At 44.0% G+C, this 19,327-nt stretch overlaps 3 protein-coding genes across 7 annotated transcripts in view; 1 reads left to right on the forward strand and 2 right to left on the reverse strand.

The window, feature by feature from the left end:
* The window catches only part of ATPAF1 (ATP synthase mitochondrial F1 complex assembly factor 1), a 30,532-nt gene extending 22,795 nt beyond the window's left edge, over positions 1-7,737 (reverse strand). For both annotated transcript variants that reach the window (XM_032247489.1, XM_032247488.1), the window contains exons 1-3: positions 6,491-7,737; positions 3,661-3,769; positions 488-538 (exon numbers count right to left, since the gene is read on the reverse strand). In XM_032247489.1, the coding sequence (XP_032103380.1) occupies positions 488-538; positions 3,661-3,769; positions 6,491-6,822 (492 nt within the window). In that variant the 5' untranslated portion in view covers positions 6,823-7,737. The remainder of the gene's footprint in view (positions 1-487; positions 539-3,660; positions 3,770-6,490) is intronic.
* Positions 7,738-10,026: 2,289 nt separating this feature from the next.
* TEX38 (testis expressed 38) lies at positions 10,027-11,897 on the forward strand. The gene is given in 3 exon segments (XM_032247490.1): positions 10,027-10,265; positions 10,268-10,327; positions 11,186-11,897. Coding segments are annotated over 3 exon segments (759 nt in total). The 5' UTR covers positions 10,027-10,150; the 3' UTR covers positions 11,770-11,897.
* A 1,396-nt stretch (positions 11,898-13,293) lies between these two features.
* The window catches only part of EFCAB14 (EF-hand calcium binding domain 14), a 44,177-nt gene continuing 38,143 nt past the window's right edge, over positions 13,294-19,327 (reverse strand). For all 4 annotated transcript variants that reach the window (XM_032247487.1, XM_032247486.1, XM_032247484.1 and 1 more), the window contains one exon: positions 13,294-16,781. In XM_032247487.1, coding sequence (XP_032103378.1) covers positions 16,603-16,781 — 179 coding nt within the window. In that variant the 3' untranslated portion in view covers positions 13,294-16,602. The remainder of the gene's footprint in view (positions 16,782-19,327) is intronic.

The following is a 19,327-nucleotide window of genomic DNA, read 5'->3' on the forward strand; positions in this document are numbered from 1 at the left end:
AAAGAGAAAATAAAAAGCAATGAACACTTATAATTAACAAAAAAAAACAGCTTAACTCTAAGCCTGTGGCAAACATGTCAGGACAGTGAAACAGATTTCCAACAAGTAGAAAACAAGTATAAGAAAACCTATATGCTCAGAGAAAGTGAGCCCCCAAGCCCAGACAGGTTTTCATAGTTCTTTTCCCTAGGAGTATCTATTAGGTCGCCATGTACTTTCCAAACGCTTCACCCTTACCAATGAGTCCTGCAACACTTTGCAGCTAGTAAGGGAAGAAAGTTTGGTTGTTACTTTTAATAGAACTGCTAATGCTAGGGGTCATGGTCAAGGACACAAAAGTTCATAGAAATATTTCTCACTTCCACAGCTGGAAAAACACCTTACACAAAATTACTGAACCACAGTACTGATGTTCAAATTTGCAACCTCTTGTTATAGATGTCCCATATGACTTCAAACTTTTTCCTATATTTAATTAAAAACCTACCTTGTCCTTAGTGAATCCTCTGCTCACAGGCTGTTTCCCCAAGGCATCTGTCTGAAATATATGATGAGACAAGATATTAATCTACACTTTACTCATAAGAAAAAAGGTCACCAAGCTAGGTGAGGCACTCAATCTCATTAAATAATTTTGCATGTGAGACCTCACTTCTCTCCACTTTTTATAATAATTGTTCTAAAAATTTAACACTGTTCTAAAAGTTACTGTTGGCCAGGTATGGTGGTTTATGCTTGTAATCCCAGCACTTTGGGAGACCAAGGCAGGCGAATCACAAGGTCAGGAGTTTGAAACCAGCCTGGCTAACATAATGAAACCCCATTTCTACTAAAAATACAAAAAATTAGCTGGGCATAGTGGTGGGTACCTGTAATCTAATACAGTGTTTTTCAAACTTTTTCACTCAGGAGGCTGAGGCAGGAGAATTGCTTGAACTGCACTCCAGCCTGGGTGACAGAGTGAGACTCCATCTTAAAATAAATAAATAAAAATAAAAATTATTCTTTATAAGACAACAACTTTCCTCTAAGATTCTGAGATGCAGAGATAAGATTTCTGTCAGTAAACTATCATGTACTAGTACCAAGAGTCCATTCTCCACCTGCCACTATGGATATGAGGGATTTCTTCCCAAAATTAGGCCTGTTTGGGATTACTGTGCTCTGTCCTGACCTATTCCACACTAAGCCATAGAAGAGTAAGAAATGGAAAGATGTGTTATCCAAGGATACTGCTTATCTCTGACAACACTGACGGCAGGCATCTTCAGCAGACTAGAGTCTTTTTGAGTGTTCAATCTTAATGTTTCCTCCACCAAATTAGACTCCCTTCAAAAAAGGCCCACAACAACTGAAAGTGATTATTTTGTCTCTTAGCCATGATCTCTGATAAAGGTCATAGCCAGTAAATCCTTTTTTGAGTTATTTCTGATCATAGAGATGGGTTGTTCTGAGTCTTCCACTCAATCTTTAAGTTCAAGGCTATACTTCTCAGAAGTACATTCTACACCTGGGATTCTGGAGCAGAAAAACATTTTCTGCATAAAACTTTGCCTTTAGTCACTCTATGCTTTAATTAATCCACACTTTTCATAAATGATGCTCTTAGAACTTGTACCCACAAATTAGAGAAAAGCCTGTTGAACACATTTTAGTCTTTTTGGTCATGCTCCTATACATTGACAGCATCCTAGCATAGCTGTTCTTTCATATGTAAACCATCTAAAAAGGAGATAATTACATTTTCTTTCTTTCTTTTTTTTGAGACAGGATCTTGCTCTGTTGCCCAGGCTGGAGTATAGTGGCACAATGTTGGCTCACTGCAACCTCTGCCTCCCAGGTTCAAGGGATTCTCTCACCTCAGCCTCCCAAGCAGCTGGGTCTACAGGCATGTGCCACCATGCCTGGCTAATTTTTTGTATTATTAGTAGAGATGGTGTTTTGCTATATTGGCCAGGCTAGTCTTGAACTTCTGGCCTCAAGTGATCTGCCTGCTTCGGCCTCCTGAAGTGCTGGAATTATAGATGTGAGCCACCACGCCCGACAGGAATTTCATTTTCAGACCACTCACTCTCAGGTGTACCATGAGAACAACAACAACAAAAACAAAACCTCCACTTGCACAGCTGCTTTCACCTTTCAATCTTGAAGCCTCATGTATTGGTTTTTACACAGTGTTGCTCCAATCTATTCTTTGTATCCATTTTCACTTATAGAATAAAAAATTTAAGCTCTAAGTATAAGCTTATTGCATTTTATCAAATCTAAGACATCATATCTTAAGATGCACCATTATTTCATGCATCAGAAAATGATGCCAATTAAATAGCACAATATTTTCCTGTCACATCAATTATAAGCAATTTTAGTGATGTTAAAATGAGAAAAAGATTATTCTAATGCAGTGTTTTTCAAACTTTTTCACCATGACTCACAGTAAGAAATGTATTTTACATTGTAATTCAGTACACATGTATGTATTTGATTAACTGAAAAAAAATTTTTTATAAAATAATGCTTACTTTTAAAACATGCAGTCCATTCTTATTAATTTAAAAACACTGCATTAGAATAATTTTCCCAGATAGTTTTCAACATGCTTTTCCTCAGCTTTGATTCCTATTTAAGGATAATAATGGCTGGTATTAATATTAAGTACTTATTATGCCAGGGACTGGGCTAAAGAATTCTAAATGGTGTTATTTCTTCAGAACAACTCTGTGAAGTAGGTACTGTTATTATTCCTGTTTTACAGATAAGCAAACTGAGTCATGGAGAAGTAACAACTTGCTCAGAGTCACCCAGTTAGTAAGCAGAAGAGCTAGGATTCAGTCCTTGGCATCTGGCCCCAGAGCCCATTCTCTTAGCAGCTAAGTTATCCTGCCTCTACTCCTTAAGCCCAAAGAGTTTAATGCCTAACCTATTCTTTAGCCTTAACACTTCCCTTTCCATTTTAATTGGGCACAGTACCTCACTGTCTCCTGAAACCCCCTTTACTTTCAAAGCTCTTCCTCTTTTTAAGTTAATTCCTCAACATGGGAATGGATGGGGGTGGGTTGGCAGGGGTGGTTGGTAGTCAGGAAACGAAATCCAGTCTGCTGAATATTTTTGTAAACTAAGTTTTATTGGAACAGAACCATACCTACTCATTTACTTACTCTCTAGGCATGCTTTTGCACTATAATGGCAGAGAAGAGTAGTCATAAAGAAGACCATATGGCCCACAATGCCTAAAATATTTACCATCTAGTCCTTTACTGAAAAAATTTGATCACCCCTGCTCTACATCAAAGTCCCACTCCCTCCCCTCTCCTTAATTTAAATCTCCCACAACGTTCCTAGCCTAGGTCAGGTTCCACCTCCTGTGGGAAATTTTCTGATACCTCTAGCCCACTACCATGTGTGCCTTATCTTGGCCACTAGACTGCTCCTCTTGGAAGCAGGAAGTATCCCTCTCATACTTCTACATCTCCACCATGACCACAGTACCATGCCCAGAAAGAGCAGGATAAACATTTATGGATGGAAATGGAGTTGGGAGAGATTATGTTCAGTTAATCCAGCTGACCCATCAATAAACCCACATTAAGGATAAGGGTAAGGATAAGGAGGTTGAAGGAGTGCTAGTAAGCAAACACCAGAAACAGGGGCAGGTCTTACCTTCTGTTCCACACATTTGATAAAATCACCTTGCCTGGAATGCCCCACTGGTTGCTTCAGAAATTCACTGCGTTTCTCCAGGCGGGACTCAAAAGCAGCTGGGTCAGACCTGATCAAAGGTAAACCAATGGGTAAACCATCTGGGCCTTTTTGGATTCTACAGCACCACTTTCTACCTCCACAGAGAAAGGATGCTGGCATTCAGAGAGGCTGAAGAATTTGCCTTCAGTTAGTAAGAACTGGGCACAGGCCTAGAAATAAAGAAACTGGAAAAAGAAATTCAGTTATTCAATTGTTGTTAATCCTCAAGGGGCCTAAGTAACATTTTTCTTTTGCAGGCTGTTACTTAGGTTTACACAGGGCTTAGTCCCTCAGGTACTTACATTCAGGGTACTTAGAATTTTGAGGTCATCTTGCTGGATCACCTCTTCAGGCAAGAATCCTATAGCCTCCTTACTAGGTGTCAAGCTTTTACTTGCATACATCTAGTTCTTAAAAATATGTCCCCTCAACCAGGTTAAACATTTGTTTTACTCAGATCCTGATGATTCAGAGGCTTTAGGCAGCCTATTTTGTAGAAAATTTAGCATCTGAGTATTTAGCTCTGATCCACCAAAGCAGCTGCTCTTGGAGATGAAACATCAGAACACATTCTTTCTGTCAAAATGGGGTTGGTTTTCAGGTGTGAAGTCCAGGTTGGGATGCTGTCCCCATTAAGAATTCTCCAGGCTGTGTAGCTGACCATGGGATACTTGGCTTTGCACACTTTGGTGAAGATATCATCCAGGGATTTCATCCCCTTGGCCATGAGACCCAGAGTGTCATGGGTGAGGTCTGTAGGACCCAGGGACATCTTGGTTATCCCTCTGGTGGACTTTCCTGGTCAAGGCACTATAGGGGGCCTTTTCCTCCATAAAATTCCTTTCTGGGGGTAACATAAAACACCATTCCCTTCACTGTCATGTTAGATGGGCTATTTTCCTTTTCTCCATAGTGGGCCAGCTCCTCCTCAGTGAAGAGCCATACCAGGAGTTTCTGCTCAGTGGGGCATGACACCTGCCTGGCGAGAGCTGCAAGCAGCCCTGGGGACTGTACCATGACCATGGTCAACCCTGCTAGTGGCCACAGCTGCAACTGGGCTTGCCATGGTAAAGGGATAGAGAGGGCAAGGTGCAGCCTGGGCAGTGAAGCTTTTGCTGGGATCTGAGGATATAGAAATACATAAGTCAGACTCCCTACCTCTAGGAGTTATCTAGTGGGAGAGACAGTCATAAAAGTAAGCACATGAAAGTGCTACAGGTATTATGAAAATTTGCTCAAACATCCCCAAATGATTAAGATGGTTTCATGCCTCTGTACTTTTGTTTATACTGCTGCTCCCCTTACCTGGAACATCCCCTCCCCTCCTTTTTTTTTTTTTTTTTGTGTGTGTGTGGGTGCTATGGTGCTCAAAGGAAGTTTGGTAATAGATAAAGCTAGAGAGAGACTGGCAGGGGCTAGGGTGTGAGGAACTTGTGCAGAACATTAAGGAGTTTGGATGTTATTTAGAGGTCAGTGGGGGGGGGATAACAGTGTGTGTAAATGTTGATGGAATGATCCAGTAGGGAAGGAGAGCAAAACCAGTCATTCATTTGTTCACGAGTGGGTAAGAATGCATGGATTCTGATAAAATATTCAAAGTATGAGTAGACAACTCTTCAGAGATGCTTGTGTGTAAAAGAGATCAAATACAGATCAATGAGAGAAGCCTGGAGGGGAATGTATGTCAAGGAAATGCTTCTAAGATGACAAATACTTGAGAATATCTCAATGCTTTTGGAAGGAGAGCAAACATACTCATTCATTTACTGCATCACTGTTTCAAAAGGTGAGAAAGATCACTATAGTAGCAGTGAGATGAACTGGAGTAAAGGGGTCCAAGAATGGAAGCAGGGAACACTAGAGGATAACAGTAACAGCGCAGGTGAAGATGATGGAGTAAATTAAGGCTGTGGAAGTAGAGATGAGACAGAACTCAAAGAATTTACAGTACTAAATCTTTGGTTTCCTTTAATACAACAACTACCTTCTTGCCCTGCTAAATTCTCTCCCAAGCCCCTTTAATTTTCACCTCTGATCTATCTCCCTTAGCTCTTCCCACTTGAACTCTTGACCCTCCTATAGTCCCTCACATGCACATCAAGCCCCTCTAAGCTCCAGATCCTTCCCTGTGGAAGCTAAGGGGTGGTTTTAGGAACCCTGGACTCAGTCAGACAAACCCCAAACAGCTGTGTGACCTTTGGCACGTCTCTTTCTCTCACTGGTCCTCAGTCTCCTTATCTTATTGAGAGGATTCAATGGGTGATCCGACTGTGACACTATTAGCCTTTGATGCCTTCCTCGCATCCCCAATTGCCTTTCCTTGCAGTCAAGGGCCCAAGCTACCACCAGCCCGATAGCTCCAGCTTTGGGCCAGGCCTCAGCTGTCTCAATATGTAACCTTGAGCAAGTCAAGTCGCTTCTCTAGAAGTCGTTTTCCCATTTCTATAATGAGGACAGGTCTTTCTGAGCTGCCTGCCTCACGACTGTCCTAAGAGTCCACTTTAGCGTTTGAAGAATCAGAGCACAGACAAACGTGGAACACGCCAGGGCTTTGCAGAGACTCCCAGCTCTGACACCAACCAACTGTGTGATCTTGGCCAAGTGACCTACCCTCGCGGAGCCTGGCTACATTATCTGAAGAGCCGAGACGGTACTAGTGCCCACCTCACAAGGCTGTCCTAAGGATCAGCAGCCCGGGCCGCCCCTCCTCCCGCCTCCTTGCCCGCCGCCAGACAGCGGGGGCCCGCACCTGCGCAGCTGCTGGATCTTGTCGCGGTAGCGGTCGTAGAAGGGGTTGGCCTGGAGCTCGGCCTCGGCCCCTACTCCGCTGCCGTCTGCGCCCCCCTCGGGCGGGCCGGAGCTGCGGCGCACTGAAAACACGCGCAGCTGCGCGGGTGACACGAGCCCCAGGCCCAGGGCGCGGCTGCGCACCGCGCACAAGCCCCGGTAGAGGCCAGCCACCTGCAGGACTGCAGGTCCCGCGCCACCCGCAGCCGCCACCACCACAGCAGCCATGGCAGCCCCCGCCTCCTCCTCCTCAGGCGCGTCAGCCTCTCCCCGCGGCCCGCGCGTCCGCTCCATCCCTCTCCGAGTGCGCCGCTCCCGCCCTCGGGCACCGAGGTTCCGCGCGCCCAAGGTTCCGGGCGCGGCGCAGAGGAGGGGGCGCGCCGCTCTGGCCCCGGCACCGCGCGCTCTCGCCGTCCCGTGTCTGCCACGGCCCGCCTCCTCCTGGGAGGCTGCCCAAATTTACGCCCTTCCTCCCTCTGGGACCAGCAGCCTCTGCGCGCCAAGTCCGCTCTCTAAAGCCAGCAGATCTCCAGGTCCTCGCGGTGCTTGCTCCGTTTTAAATGTACCTGGCATTCGCTGTAGTAGTCCGTCCTTAAGCATCGAAGGTCTTTTCATCAACTGTCATCACAGCAGCAAGCTTCTCTTTACTGAGGTTGCTATGTGCAGGACACTGAATGGCTTCATACTCTGTATGGCAGGTATTATCCTCATCTAACAGATGAGGAAACTGAGGCCGGGAGTCATTATGTGACTTGTTCAAGTTCTACCCGAGAGCTGAGCTCTTTTCAAGATGGCAGCTGCCTCCCAAGCCTCCTTTCCTTCTGCTTCCTGACATCCACCTTGAACTCCAGCCAAACTGATCTATTCTCTCTCAAAGAAACACCAGGATTACTCCTTGAAGAGTCCTTATTCAGGCCCTTTTTGACCCCCAGAATGCTCTCTCCTTCCATTCTCTCAACCCAAATGCCACAATCTTCCTTACCCTCTGAACGAGGTGTGAGCTTCTTGGGTTAGAGACAGTGACATCAACATTTCTGTGTCCCACCTGCTCACGGAACAGGGCCAGTCCTGGAGTGGGCTTTGGGACAGTACTCATCATTAGGTCCTTCTTGTCTGATTGAAACCCCTCCTGGGGCAGAGGCAGAGCCTTCAGCTCTGCTCAATCCAACGTATGCTCATAGAGATCAGCCCTGGGCCCTGCCCTGTGTGAAGAAGAGTGTAATGGAAGATTAACAAGTCCTTCAAGTATGCCAGCCCATCCCTGGCTCACGCGCCTCACACTTGCTGTTTTCTCTGTGGATCTGCACGTGACTGCCTCCTCATGATCTAAGGGCTCAGTTCACATGTCAGCACCTCAAAGGGACCTAAATGACGGACCCCCCCCACTGCCTCTTTAGAGTCTATCCCATTGCTCTATTTCATTCTCTGATCATAATCTGAAGTTCTTAGATCCTTGTTTATATTAATTCATTGAGCTTACATTCTAATGGAGAGAAACAGACAACAAATAAATATATAACATTAGGTGATGCTACATGCTATGCAGAAAAACAGCAGGGTAAGAGAGATAGAGATAAGGGGACATTTGAGCAGAGATCTGAAGATAATGAGGGAATGCTGGGGGGAAGAGCCTTCCAGGTAGGGGGAACAGCAAGTGCAAAGGCCCTGAGGAGGAGGTTATTGAGTCTGAATGAGTGAGGGCACAGCAGTAGAAATGAGACCAAGAAGGTATAGGGAGGGTGAGTTAGATTGCTCAGGCCTTGGTTAAGGACTATGATTTTGAAGCTAAGTGAGATCGGAAGTCACTGTATGTTTTAAGCAGAGGAGTAACATGATCTACTTTTTAAAAGGATCATGTTGGCTACTGGTGGAATTTAGGGTATGTGGAGGCAAGGATGGAAGCTCTCCCAAAGGTGACTAATTTGTCCTAGCTTGCCTAGGACTTTCTTGGTTCTAGCATTGGAAGCCCCATGTCCTAAGAACCCCCTCAGTCCTGCGCAAACCAGGATATTAGTCACCCTACAGGAAGAACAGTAATCCAAGTGAAAAATGGTGGTACTTGGACTAAAGTGATAGTGATAAAAAAAAAAAAAGTGGCCAGATTTTGGTTTTATTTTGAAATAAAAGCCTAAAGATTTTGCTGATGGAGTCAGTGTGGGTGTGATAGAATGAAAGGAGTCAAGGATGACTTGCAAGTTTTTGGCTTGAACAACTCAAAGGACAGAAATGTTCCCTATGAAGAGGAGGAAGGCTGTAGGTAGAGTAGACTTTGGAGGATGGATGATCAGAGTCTGGTTTTGGACATGCCAGTTGGGGATAATTTAGCAGACTGGCAAGGAGGGATGTCAACCAGGTATTTGGGTATGAATCTAAAGTTCTGAGGAACATTCCAGGCTAGAGAGATACAGTTGCACACTGTCAGTGTCTAGTGATATTTAAAGCCAGGAGTCTGGATGGGACAATCGAGGGAATGAACGTAGATAGAGCACTAAGAACTGAGCCCTACGACATGCCTACATTTAGAGATCAGGGGAAAAGGGAGAAACCGACAAAGGAGTCTGAAAGGTAGGGGCTGGTGATATAGGAGGAGAGCAAGGGTAAGCGGACCCTGAAGAGAATTCTGTGCTAAATAGTTCCCTAAGTCACACACTGGAGGACGATAAAGAAGGGAGTCATTAAAATGGTGCCAAGAAGCTGAGCTAGGAGCAGTGGTGCAACCTACTGGAAAGGCTGACTTAAGGTTAATTAAGAAAGAGTTTTCTAACTGAGCTGTCCATAAATGTACCAAGCTATCTCAGGAGACCCTCACTTGAGTCAGGAACTTGCTCAGTCCAGGGGGATTAGTTGCTGTGTAGGGAAAGTTCTACCCCCAGGACTCTAGCATGGTCCTGATGGTGTGACCAGATGGTGGGAGTTGAACTAGACAACTCTCAATTTCCTTCAAACTGGAGATGATGTGATTCTGGGCAGTTTGTCACAGAGTAGGGGGGTTGAGCTGAGTCTTGAAAAATGAACAGGTGTTCAGTGGTGGAAAAGTGGGCAGGGGCATTCCTGGGTGAAGGAGCAGCATGAGCATATCTCCAGATGTGAATGAGCAGGGTCTGTTCAGGACACTGTACTGGGCGGAAGGGAAAGGTGTGTGGAGGATGGGGAGGGGAGTAAGGCTGGAAGGAGATGCAGGCCAGATGGTGGGGAGCCCCACAGGGTCTGGTCCTTGGGACACACTTGTTAGCACTTGAAGGAAGGTAACTAAATAAAAGAGAGATTGTTGGAGCTCAGGAAGGAGGTATTGACCACTTGGTTCCCTTGTGCAGGTTTTCTCCTGCCAACTTGGTTAGAGACTTTTTGAGGGCAGGGCTGCCCAATGCTGTGTGTTCCCTGTTAAATTCCTCACTGGGGACAGGTATCCCATCAACTGTTCCCTAAAGACCAGTAACATCAGTAAGTCCCTGAGGGATAATGACCCTTTCCTGGGGTCTGCTCTGTGGGTTCACCATAAGGGGTAGGGTCAGACAATTCAGTCTCTGATAGAAGTAACAGACACTCCACCCCAAAAAATTCCACTGGATGAAGTCCCCTCCTTCCATTAACTCAGGACCACTTCACAAGCACTGCCCCTAGAATGCCCAATGTTCAGAACCCAGTGACCTTTCCTTTAGAGGATAAAGGGCCTGGGAATTCTGGAGACTCTGATTGGCTGGGCAGATGGGTGGGTGAGCTCCCTCTCCCCAGAGCCACCAGCAGGCACCAAAGCTCAACTGTATGGATTTCCAACAGGAGGACCTGCGCTTCCCTGGCAGTAAGTGCTCCTCCAGTCCCTGTCACTGCACTTGTGCCCTAGGGCTTGGGTACAAACACTTAGGGAAGGCCCTTTGCATGGATGGAATGGTGCCTGGATTTATAGAGGAGAGCTAAGCAGTTAGGAGATAGTCTACTCTAGATCTGATGAACCAGATCTAGAGCGACGGTATTATCAATAGCCCAGGACCATCACAACTGAACGGAATGGAATGGGACATTGGTATCTCTGTCAGCTGGTGAACTTTTACTCTTTTTTTAAACATAGTTTCACTCTGTTGCCCAGGCTGTGGTACAGTAGTGTGATCTAAGCTCATTTCAACCGGATTCAAGTGATTCTCCTGCCTCAGTCTCCCAGGTAGCTGGGACTACAGGCATGTACCACCACACCTGGCTAATTTTTATATTTTAGTAAAGACAGGATTTCACCATGTTGGCCAGGCTGGTCTTGAACTCCTGATCTCAGGTGATCTGCCCACCTGGGCCTTCCAAAGTGCTGGTGAACTTTTACTTCTTGATGGACTTGCCCATAGTGAAACTTCTCAGTCTGATGGATTGGATGGGTGCTGCGTTAGGAACCAGAGGCTTGACTGAGCCTGGTCAGCTCATGCCCCCTCTAAGACCTAGCTTTTCTGATCTGTAAAGAGTTAAAGGTGGTGCTTAAGCTCCCTGGAAATCTAGCTTTGACTGAATAAGAGAATGATGAGGCAAGTCAATGAGGGAGAGAAGGAATGGTTAGCGTAGTCAAGTGGATGAAGTGACTGATGAATGGGTTAAGTGAAAGAGGAAGGAGAAACAGCTCAGACCCCAAGCTACAGCTATCAGCCAGCCTGACTCCTTTTCTTTCTTGCTGTCTTAGTGTGGGTCTCATTGTACTTTGGATTCCTGGGGCTGTGTTCGGTGATAACTGGAGGCTGCATTGTTTTTCTGCACTGGAGGAAGAACTTGAGGCGGAAAGAGCATGCCCAGCAGTGGGTGAAGGTGATGAGAGCTGCCACATTCACCTATAGCCCATTGTTGTACTGGATTAACAAGCGACGGCGCTATGGCATGAATGCAGCCATCAACACGGGCCCCCCCCGTGCTGTCACCAAGACTGATACTGAGGTCCAGAATCCAGATGCTCTGTGGGAATTGGACATCCCTGAAGGCAGGAGCTATGCTGACCATGACAGCAACTCCAAGGTGGAAGCCCCCACTCCCTTGCAACCTGCGCTGCAGCTGGCTCCACAGCAGCCCCAGGCCAGCTCCCCATTCCCACTTCCCATCTTTCAGGAGGTGCCCTTTGCCCCACCCCTGTGCAACCTACCCCCCATGGTGAACTACTCTGTCTCCTATCCTTCGGCCACCTGTTCTGAAAGGAATGTTCGCTTCCATTCCCTCCCTAATCTGGCTCATGAAGACCTCAGCTTCAATGCCAGGCCTTTTGCTTCAGAATTGTAGCCTCCTTTCACTGAAGGTGAGAGCTGCAGATATCAAATGCAGAGTAGGAAATGGAACTAAGCTCAGGGAGGCAGTATTGACAGAGGTCAGGACCCATCTGAATGTCATGCTATGAAAGATTAAAAAAACAAAAACAAAAACTCCAAGGCTCCCTCTGGTTTCATCTGCTGTTAGGACAATGTCCTTCCTGTGTGATGGGGTCACTTTGCAAACCAAGTTGATGGCTGAGTCTCACCAATATGAATTGGCATTGGAGGTTGGCTGTCGGGAGACATACTCAATAAGTACTTGTGAATGGACTCAATATCTCTCTGTTCAGTATTTAAAACAAAGTGCCTTGGCCTAGGTACCCCAAGGCCCTGCTGTTCTGTGGGATGTGAAGCACAGCTGCCACAAGAGTGATAACTTCTGATGGCACATGAGTATGGTGATTTATAGTGGCTATGTCACAGGCAAAACAAGTCACCATGAGCCCCGCGAGCCACACTGCACTATGGGCTGAATTGTGTTCTTTATTACCTATGATGTATGGAGCTCTCACGTGGTTGCCTCTGTACATTATTTCTAATAATTCACAAGAACACTGCTAAATGGATATCACGATCCTCCTCTTACAGATGAAGAGACAGGTTCCAAGGTATATGCCATGCCTTTCTTAGTTGCAGAGACAGTTCCCAAATCTACATCTGCCTCACATCAAATCTACTGGTATCATCAGTTGCCTGGCACCAAAGGTACTGATCTTTCCACCATACACCATAGTGCCTCTGCCCTAATGATATGTTGTGTTAGAAAACACTTGGTGAATGCTTTGGATTGTATGTAGGGTGTCATTAAGTTGGTCCACGAATTGGCTTGGAGGACGGGCTGGTCAGTGAACTGCCTAAAATTATACATAGACACATATCCGTAGTTTTTACCTTTCCTTCAAGAATCCATGTCTCCCTCCCAAAAGTTAAGATCCACCACGTGGGAATACTAATTGTTGTACTTCTGGAAACGGTTGTATAGCCATTTACATAATGACTGAGGGGGAAGGTCACCAGATTCTGTGTTAGGGGAAGGGGAGGAGATATCCAGAATCTAGCAAACATGTATATACAGTTATCTTTTTTCTGTGTGTGAAAAAGCTTTAGCTCCTATATGACTCCTTTCTAGCAAAGGAGTTTAAGCTTTTTTTTTTTTTTAAGGTAGTAGAACATTTATGGCAAACATGCTTTAAATAGAATCTCAAAATATAAAACAGACCTAAGTGGAACATCTTGGGTAAACAGAGGGGCAGGGCTCATTCCTGCCTCACCTCGCCCCTCCCATCCTCTGGATGCATAAGGCCTGAACCTTGAGGCTTTCCTTCTTCAGGCCAAATACTGCAGTCCTTAAGGCAGATTCTTAATTACTTTGGGCCCAATATGTGTTACTCCTTGCTTTCAAAAGGAGTAAGGCATCCATAAAAATAGAAAGCAAAGCAGATTTTTTTCCCCCTTAGAAATCATAGGGGAATGAAAGAGGCTTTAGTCAGACACATTGAGAGAAAAAGAAATTTTTTTATTTAGCTAAATTAAAATGGCTGTGTTACTTATATGAAATATGCAAAGCTCAAATCAAGTCATGAAAATCCTGAATTCTCCCTAAACAGAACCAAAACTGCTTATACATTACCAAAATAGCTCCACTAAAAGAAAGATTTAAATTTCTTAATATGAGAAAACAACAAGGTAGGTTAGGTTCGTATAACAAACAATACAGGCTCTATAAAGTCTCAGGAATACCCAAATGTGTTCTGGTTTGGATATGAAAGAGGGACCACATCTAGCTGGTGTTGGTAAGCAAGCCAATGAGGTGTGCAACAAACAAAACCTGTCACTAAAAACAACTCAACAGGCCATTATGAGTGTGGGCCCATCACAGCCAAAATCCTCAACTGTGACCGGCAGGACCAGCAAGGCGGGGGGTGCTGAAGGGGTTATGAACAGGAACCGTAAAAAAGGAATCTTTAACGGAAGGGACAATGGCCAGCAGTAGGTGAAGGGAATCCACTCTTCAGCTCTGTTGCATCAGATACATTCCTGAGGGCCAGGTACCTCTCCGCCTTTTAGATGACACCACAGACATCTTGAAGTCAGGTATTCTCTTCTTCTCGTTTTTCTTTTTCTATGCTACCTTTTTGCCTCTCTGATTTATAGGGAGGCTTTTTTAGTAAACATTATACAAGATGGTGCAAGGCAAAACAACAAAAACAAAAAACAAAACAAGGACCAAGAAGCAGTGCTTTCATAACTTAGGAAAGCAGCAGTAGGAGCTGCCAGACTGAAAAGGTAAAAGGATTTAAAACCAAAACCAAAACCAAACTCACTACCGCTGTCCAATCTTCCTCTCAGAGATGAGATATGGCTGGTGAGGCTTGACTACAGCTGAATACGAGTCACAGGCTCGGTAAGTTAAGACAGCATACAAATAAAAGTCCCAAATTCACACTAAATAATAGGCTTATGGGACTCTTAACCCCATGAGTCTGCTCAACTCAGAAGAGAGGAGTTCAAGATACCTTCCTCTTGCCTGGAAGATATGGTACTTTCTCAGGCAGGATGACAAGGATATTCATAGATCTGAGAGTGCAGCATAAACACCTCTGCCAAACTTGGTAGGGGGAGAGGATGACACGACACACCAGCTCAGGGATGATACTAGTCAGACAAATGCAAGGTAGGAAGAACAGAAGATAAACTAAAAAACAAACTGGACGACTCCACGTATAGCTATCTGATGCAAGGGAAAAGTACACACAACAAAGAGTTAAGATGTCTTCAAAGTATCTGCCAATGAATAAGAATTTGAAACTAAAAAGGACAAGCTACATTACCCTCAAGTATATTTCATATAAATCAGTTCTCAAAAAAATACCTTCCAGGTACAGACATACTATCTATGGTACAGTATATACAAATATAGCAGTATAATTCAATTTATTGCTAGAATTTTATTTGGTTGTTACAAAACCTGTAAGGGTGTATATATATTAAAAAAGGGTGTGGGGTGAGAGTGGATGGAAGGCAGCCAGAAGAGTGAGAATTATTTTCAAGTTACCTAAAGTGCCACGCTAATTTATGTTTTAACCTTTCCAGGAAAGTGAGATGGAGCCTAAGCTATAATGAGATAAGTGGACACATTCATGGGAAAAGATTTTTATCTTGCTTTAACTAAGTTTTAATACTTCTAGAAAAAAAAATTTCAGGTTAGTCAACACCAAGCTGAACATCATGTAAAGAAAAAAAACAGCCCTTAAATGTTTAAGGGCACTGGACTATATCCATAGCCGAAGGGCAACCTGAACAAAGTTAAAAGGAAATGATCTCCACTAAAGAAATCTGTGCCATGAAAGCTTCTCCACTTTCTCCCTGACTTGGCCTATAGCAAAGTTAAGTTTTGTAGTTTTTTTCCTTTCAAATTGTTGACCAAAGACTGCTTCTAAGAACAACACAGCAATTCTAGACTCAACCTACAGCTGACATAGAGGTATTACTCCTTTCAGTCTAGGGACTTTTCACGCCAGGTCCACAGAAGCATTTAAAGGAAGTATTAGGCTTGCTCGTATTAGATTTGAAAAACTTGCTACCACCATGTGAAGGCCCAGCTCTCTTTGGATAGAAAGCCTCTAGCTACTTTTGAGCTGATAATTGTAAGGAAACTGAATATTATTTCACATGTTTCGTCTCACAACCTTTTTAGCCTTAGTCATCCCCCAGAGAAACATATCAGGCCCTTGGTTAGCCTCTAGGTAAAATCTCAAGGGGTATAATTTTCTGGGTCAAAATTAGATGCACGGCTCTCTTCTAAAGCTCTGGGTGGTCAGCGTGAGGCAGCGGCTAGGGGAATTTAGCCCTGCCATTCAAAATGGAGATGGTACTGGTGGTAAAGCTGCCTTAAAGCCAGCTATGGCTTTAAGATAGACTCAAGTGGGTGGGTGGGGGAAGGCAATCTAGCTCACTTAGCAGGGAAAATGGAGCTTCCCAATGGATAACTTTTTATGCTCATAAACCCTGAAATAGTATTAAAAATGAGAAAAAACCCCAGCAAGACTTCTCTGATTCCCAAATTGGGATTAGCTGAGGGAATAGGAACAAAGAACCAGAATCCTACTTCCATGAGCCATGCCTGGAGTCAGCACTACGTCTAGTGTCTACTCCCTGAAATTGGTTCCCCCAGCTACCAGGCCAAACCCCCTGGCAGCACCTAGGCCTTTGAGGGATGCCTTATGGACACATGGATGCAGTTTCAGCTGCCACCCACACCAGATCAGCAATTTTAAATAAGTCATTTGTTCACATCCTGTTCTAAACCATTCTTCCTACTTTTCATACAATATGCACAATGCTTTCTTTCATTTAAATATTTACAAACAGAAAAGGCCTATCTTTTAAAGAAAAGACATTTTCTGAGTCTCTATAAAGTGCAGCTAATTTAAGGCAAATTTAAGTGAAATATAAAAGGTGGCTTATTCTCTCTCTATATACATTTCCCAGCTTTAAAAGATAGTCTCCTCCCCTCAAAAAAAGGAAAGAGAAAAAAAGAGAGCTTTAATTTTTTTTTTTCTGGCAATTTTAAAATGTAAGATATTACTGGTTTTAGGAAATCATAGATTTCTGAACATCATATTATAAGTAAAATGGTCTTTTTTAAAAAAATAACTTTTATATATTTTCTTCAAACATGTTAAAAGGTGGCAAAGTATCTGCTACAGTAGTTTGGAGGACTAGAGGACTGATGGGTAACAGCTGTTTTGTTGTTAGGTCAGTGGATATTAAGCATTCTATTCCTAAAATATGCCTGATGAGGCTAGATACCTAAAGCTACCCTTAGTTCCAGGAATGAGTATCTTCCATCTCCATCGGAATCAAATGCTCTCAAGCTCTCTGGTTCTGGCACAGCAGAAGAACCTAGGGAGGTCCAGATTTCCTGGTAGGTCAGCTTCCCATCCACGTCCTGGCCAGTCTTGTGGAATAAATCCTGAAGATCTGTCAAAAATGAATGATAAAAAAATGTATATGCCTAAACATACAGCTAAATTTAATTAAAAGTAGTCTCAACTGAATTTAAAACACTAAAAGAAAAGCTACTCTGCAAATTTTGTTTCCAAATGGTAAAGTTTAGGATTTCACTAAATCAGAAAGACTAATTTTTGATCCCTTAAGAATATTAAAAAAAAAAAAAAAAAAAAAAAAAGGCCAATGTAGTGGCTTATGCCTGAAATCCCAACAGTCTGGGAGGCTGAGGCAGGAGGATTGCTTGAGGCTAGGAATTTGAGAACAGTCGAGGCAACACAGTGAGACACTGTCATAACACAAAGTAGAAGCAGTGACAGATATTGCAGGAGAAATGAATGATCTCATCTTCTCTCTGTCCAGGGCCTGCCCTTTAGATTTTCCTGATTTTATTCTTATGTTGAAGAGGTGAAAAGAAATGCAGAGGCCTAATAAGTTATGTGACAGGAGCTAGCCTATAAAACAGACTGTGGCATATTGTGAGATTTCTTGTTAGATGGCTGAGTGGAGACTGAAGAAATGATTGGAAGCCCTTGAAACAGTCCCAAACACTCACAGCTTTCTCAGTTTTGACAGGAAATCCAAAGCTCAAAGAGGAAAGTAACTTGCCTACAGTCACGTAAACTCTTAAGTGGAAGAGAGTACAAATTTCTTTTCTTTTCTTTTTTTTTTTAAAGCTAAAGGCTTTTTCTGTCTCCCAGGCTGGAGTGCAGTGGCCCAATCTCAGCTCCTGGGTTCAACCTCCACCTCCTGGGTTCAAGCAATTCTTGTGCTTCAGCTTCCCGAGTAGCTGGGATTACAGGCACCTGCCACCATGCCCCGCTAATTTTTTTGTGTATTTAGTAAAGGCAGAGTTCCACCATGTTGTCCAGGCTGGTCTAGAACTCCTGACCTCAGGCGATTCACCGGCCTTGGCCTCCTGAAGTGTTGGCTTTATAGGTATGAGCCACTGTGCCTGGCCTTTTTTTTTTTTTTTTTTTTTTTTTGAGGTGGAGTCTCACTGTGTTGCCCAGGTTGGAGTGAAGTGGTGTAATCTTCGCTCACTGCAACCTGTGCCTCCTGGGTTCAAGTGATTCTCCTGCCTCAGCCTCCTTCGTAGCTGGGATTACAGATGTGTGCAACCATGCCTGGCTAATTTTTGTATTTTTAGTAGAGAGAAGGTTTCACCATGTTGGCCAGGTCTCGAACTCCTGGCCTCAAATGATCTGCCCACCTCAGTCTCCCAAAGTGCTAGGCTACCACACCTGGCCTAGAATATAAATTTCTTATTACCTAGTCCAATGCTCTTTCTAATATGTCTCTCTGGATCCAGAAATTAAGCAGCTCAAGAACCAGTGACTCAAAAGTGCAATGAGATACCTTGTCATAACCATTAGGATGGCTATAATAAAAGACAGGCCTTAACAAGGGTTAGGGAGGATGTGGAGAAAGTGGATCGAACCCTCATACATTGCTGATGGGAATGTAAAATGGCACAACCACTCTGGAAGAGTTTAGGAGTTCCTCAAAAAGTTAGGGCTACCATATGACCCATTAATTCCATTGCTAGGTATATATTCAAGGGACATGAAAACATGTTTACATAAAATCTGGCACTTGAATGTTCATGGCAGCATTATTCTTAATAGCCCAAAAGTGAAAACAATCGAAATGTCCATCAACTGCTGAACAGACCAAAATGTGTTATGTTAACAGAATGGAATGTTATTCAGTCATAAAAAGGAATGAAGTACTGGTACATGCTTCAACATGAATAGACCATAAAAACATTATGCTAAGTGAAAGACTCATATTGAAAGAAAAAAGCATACAAAAGGTCACATTCTATATGATTCCGTTTATATGAAACACCCTAAATAGGCAAATCCACAGAGAGAGTGGTTAAGAGACTAGTGGTTGCTGGAGACTGGCAGGAGAGGGGACTGGGGGTGACTGTTTAATGGGTACAGAGATTCCGTTTGGGGTGATGAAAATGTTCTGGAATTAGACAGCGGTAATGGTTGCACAACCTTATGAATGTACTAAAAAACACGGAATTAAATGCATTTTAAAAAGGTGAATGTTATGGTATGTGAATTGTATTTCAATAAAAAGGAAGAATCCGGTGGCTCAAGCCTGTAATCCCAGCACTTTGGGAGGCCGAGGCGGGTGGATCACGAGGTCAAGAGATCGAGACCATCCTGGTCAACATGGTGAAACCCCCGTCTCTACTAAAAAAAATACAAAAAATTAGCTGGGCATGGTGGCACGTGCCTGTAATCCCAGCTACTAAGGAGGCTGAGGCAGGAGAATTGCCTGAACCCGGGAGGCGGAGGTTGCGGTGAGCCGAGATCACGCCATTGCACTCCAGCCTGGGTAACAAGAGTGAAACTCCGTCTCAAAAAAAAAAAAAAAAAAAGGAAGAATCAGAGGACTATATATCTCTCCAAAGTGCATACTCTCTAATTTTTAAAAATCAGTAAACGGCCGGGCGTGGTGGCTCAAGCCTGTAATCCCAGCACTTTGGGAGGCCGAGGCGG

Source organism: Sapajus apella, unplaced genomic scaffold (genome assembly GCF_009761245.1).
Source record: "Sapajus apella isolate SASKATOON/1434 unplaced genomic scaffold, GSC_monkey_1.0 scaffold62, whole genome shotgun sequence".
Lineage (NCBI taxonomy): Eukaryota > Metazoa > Chordata > Mammalia > Primates > Cebidae > Sapajus > Sapajus apella.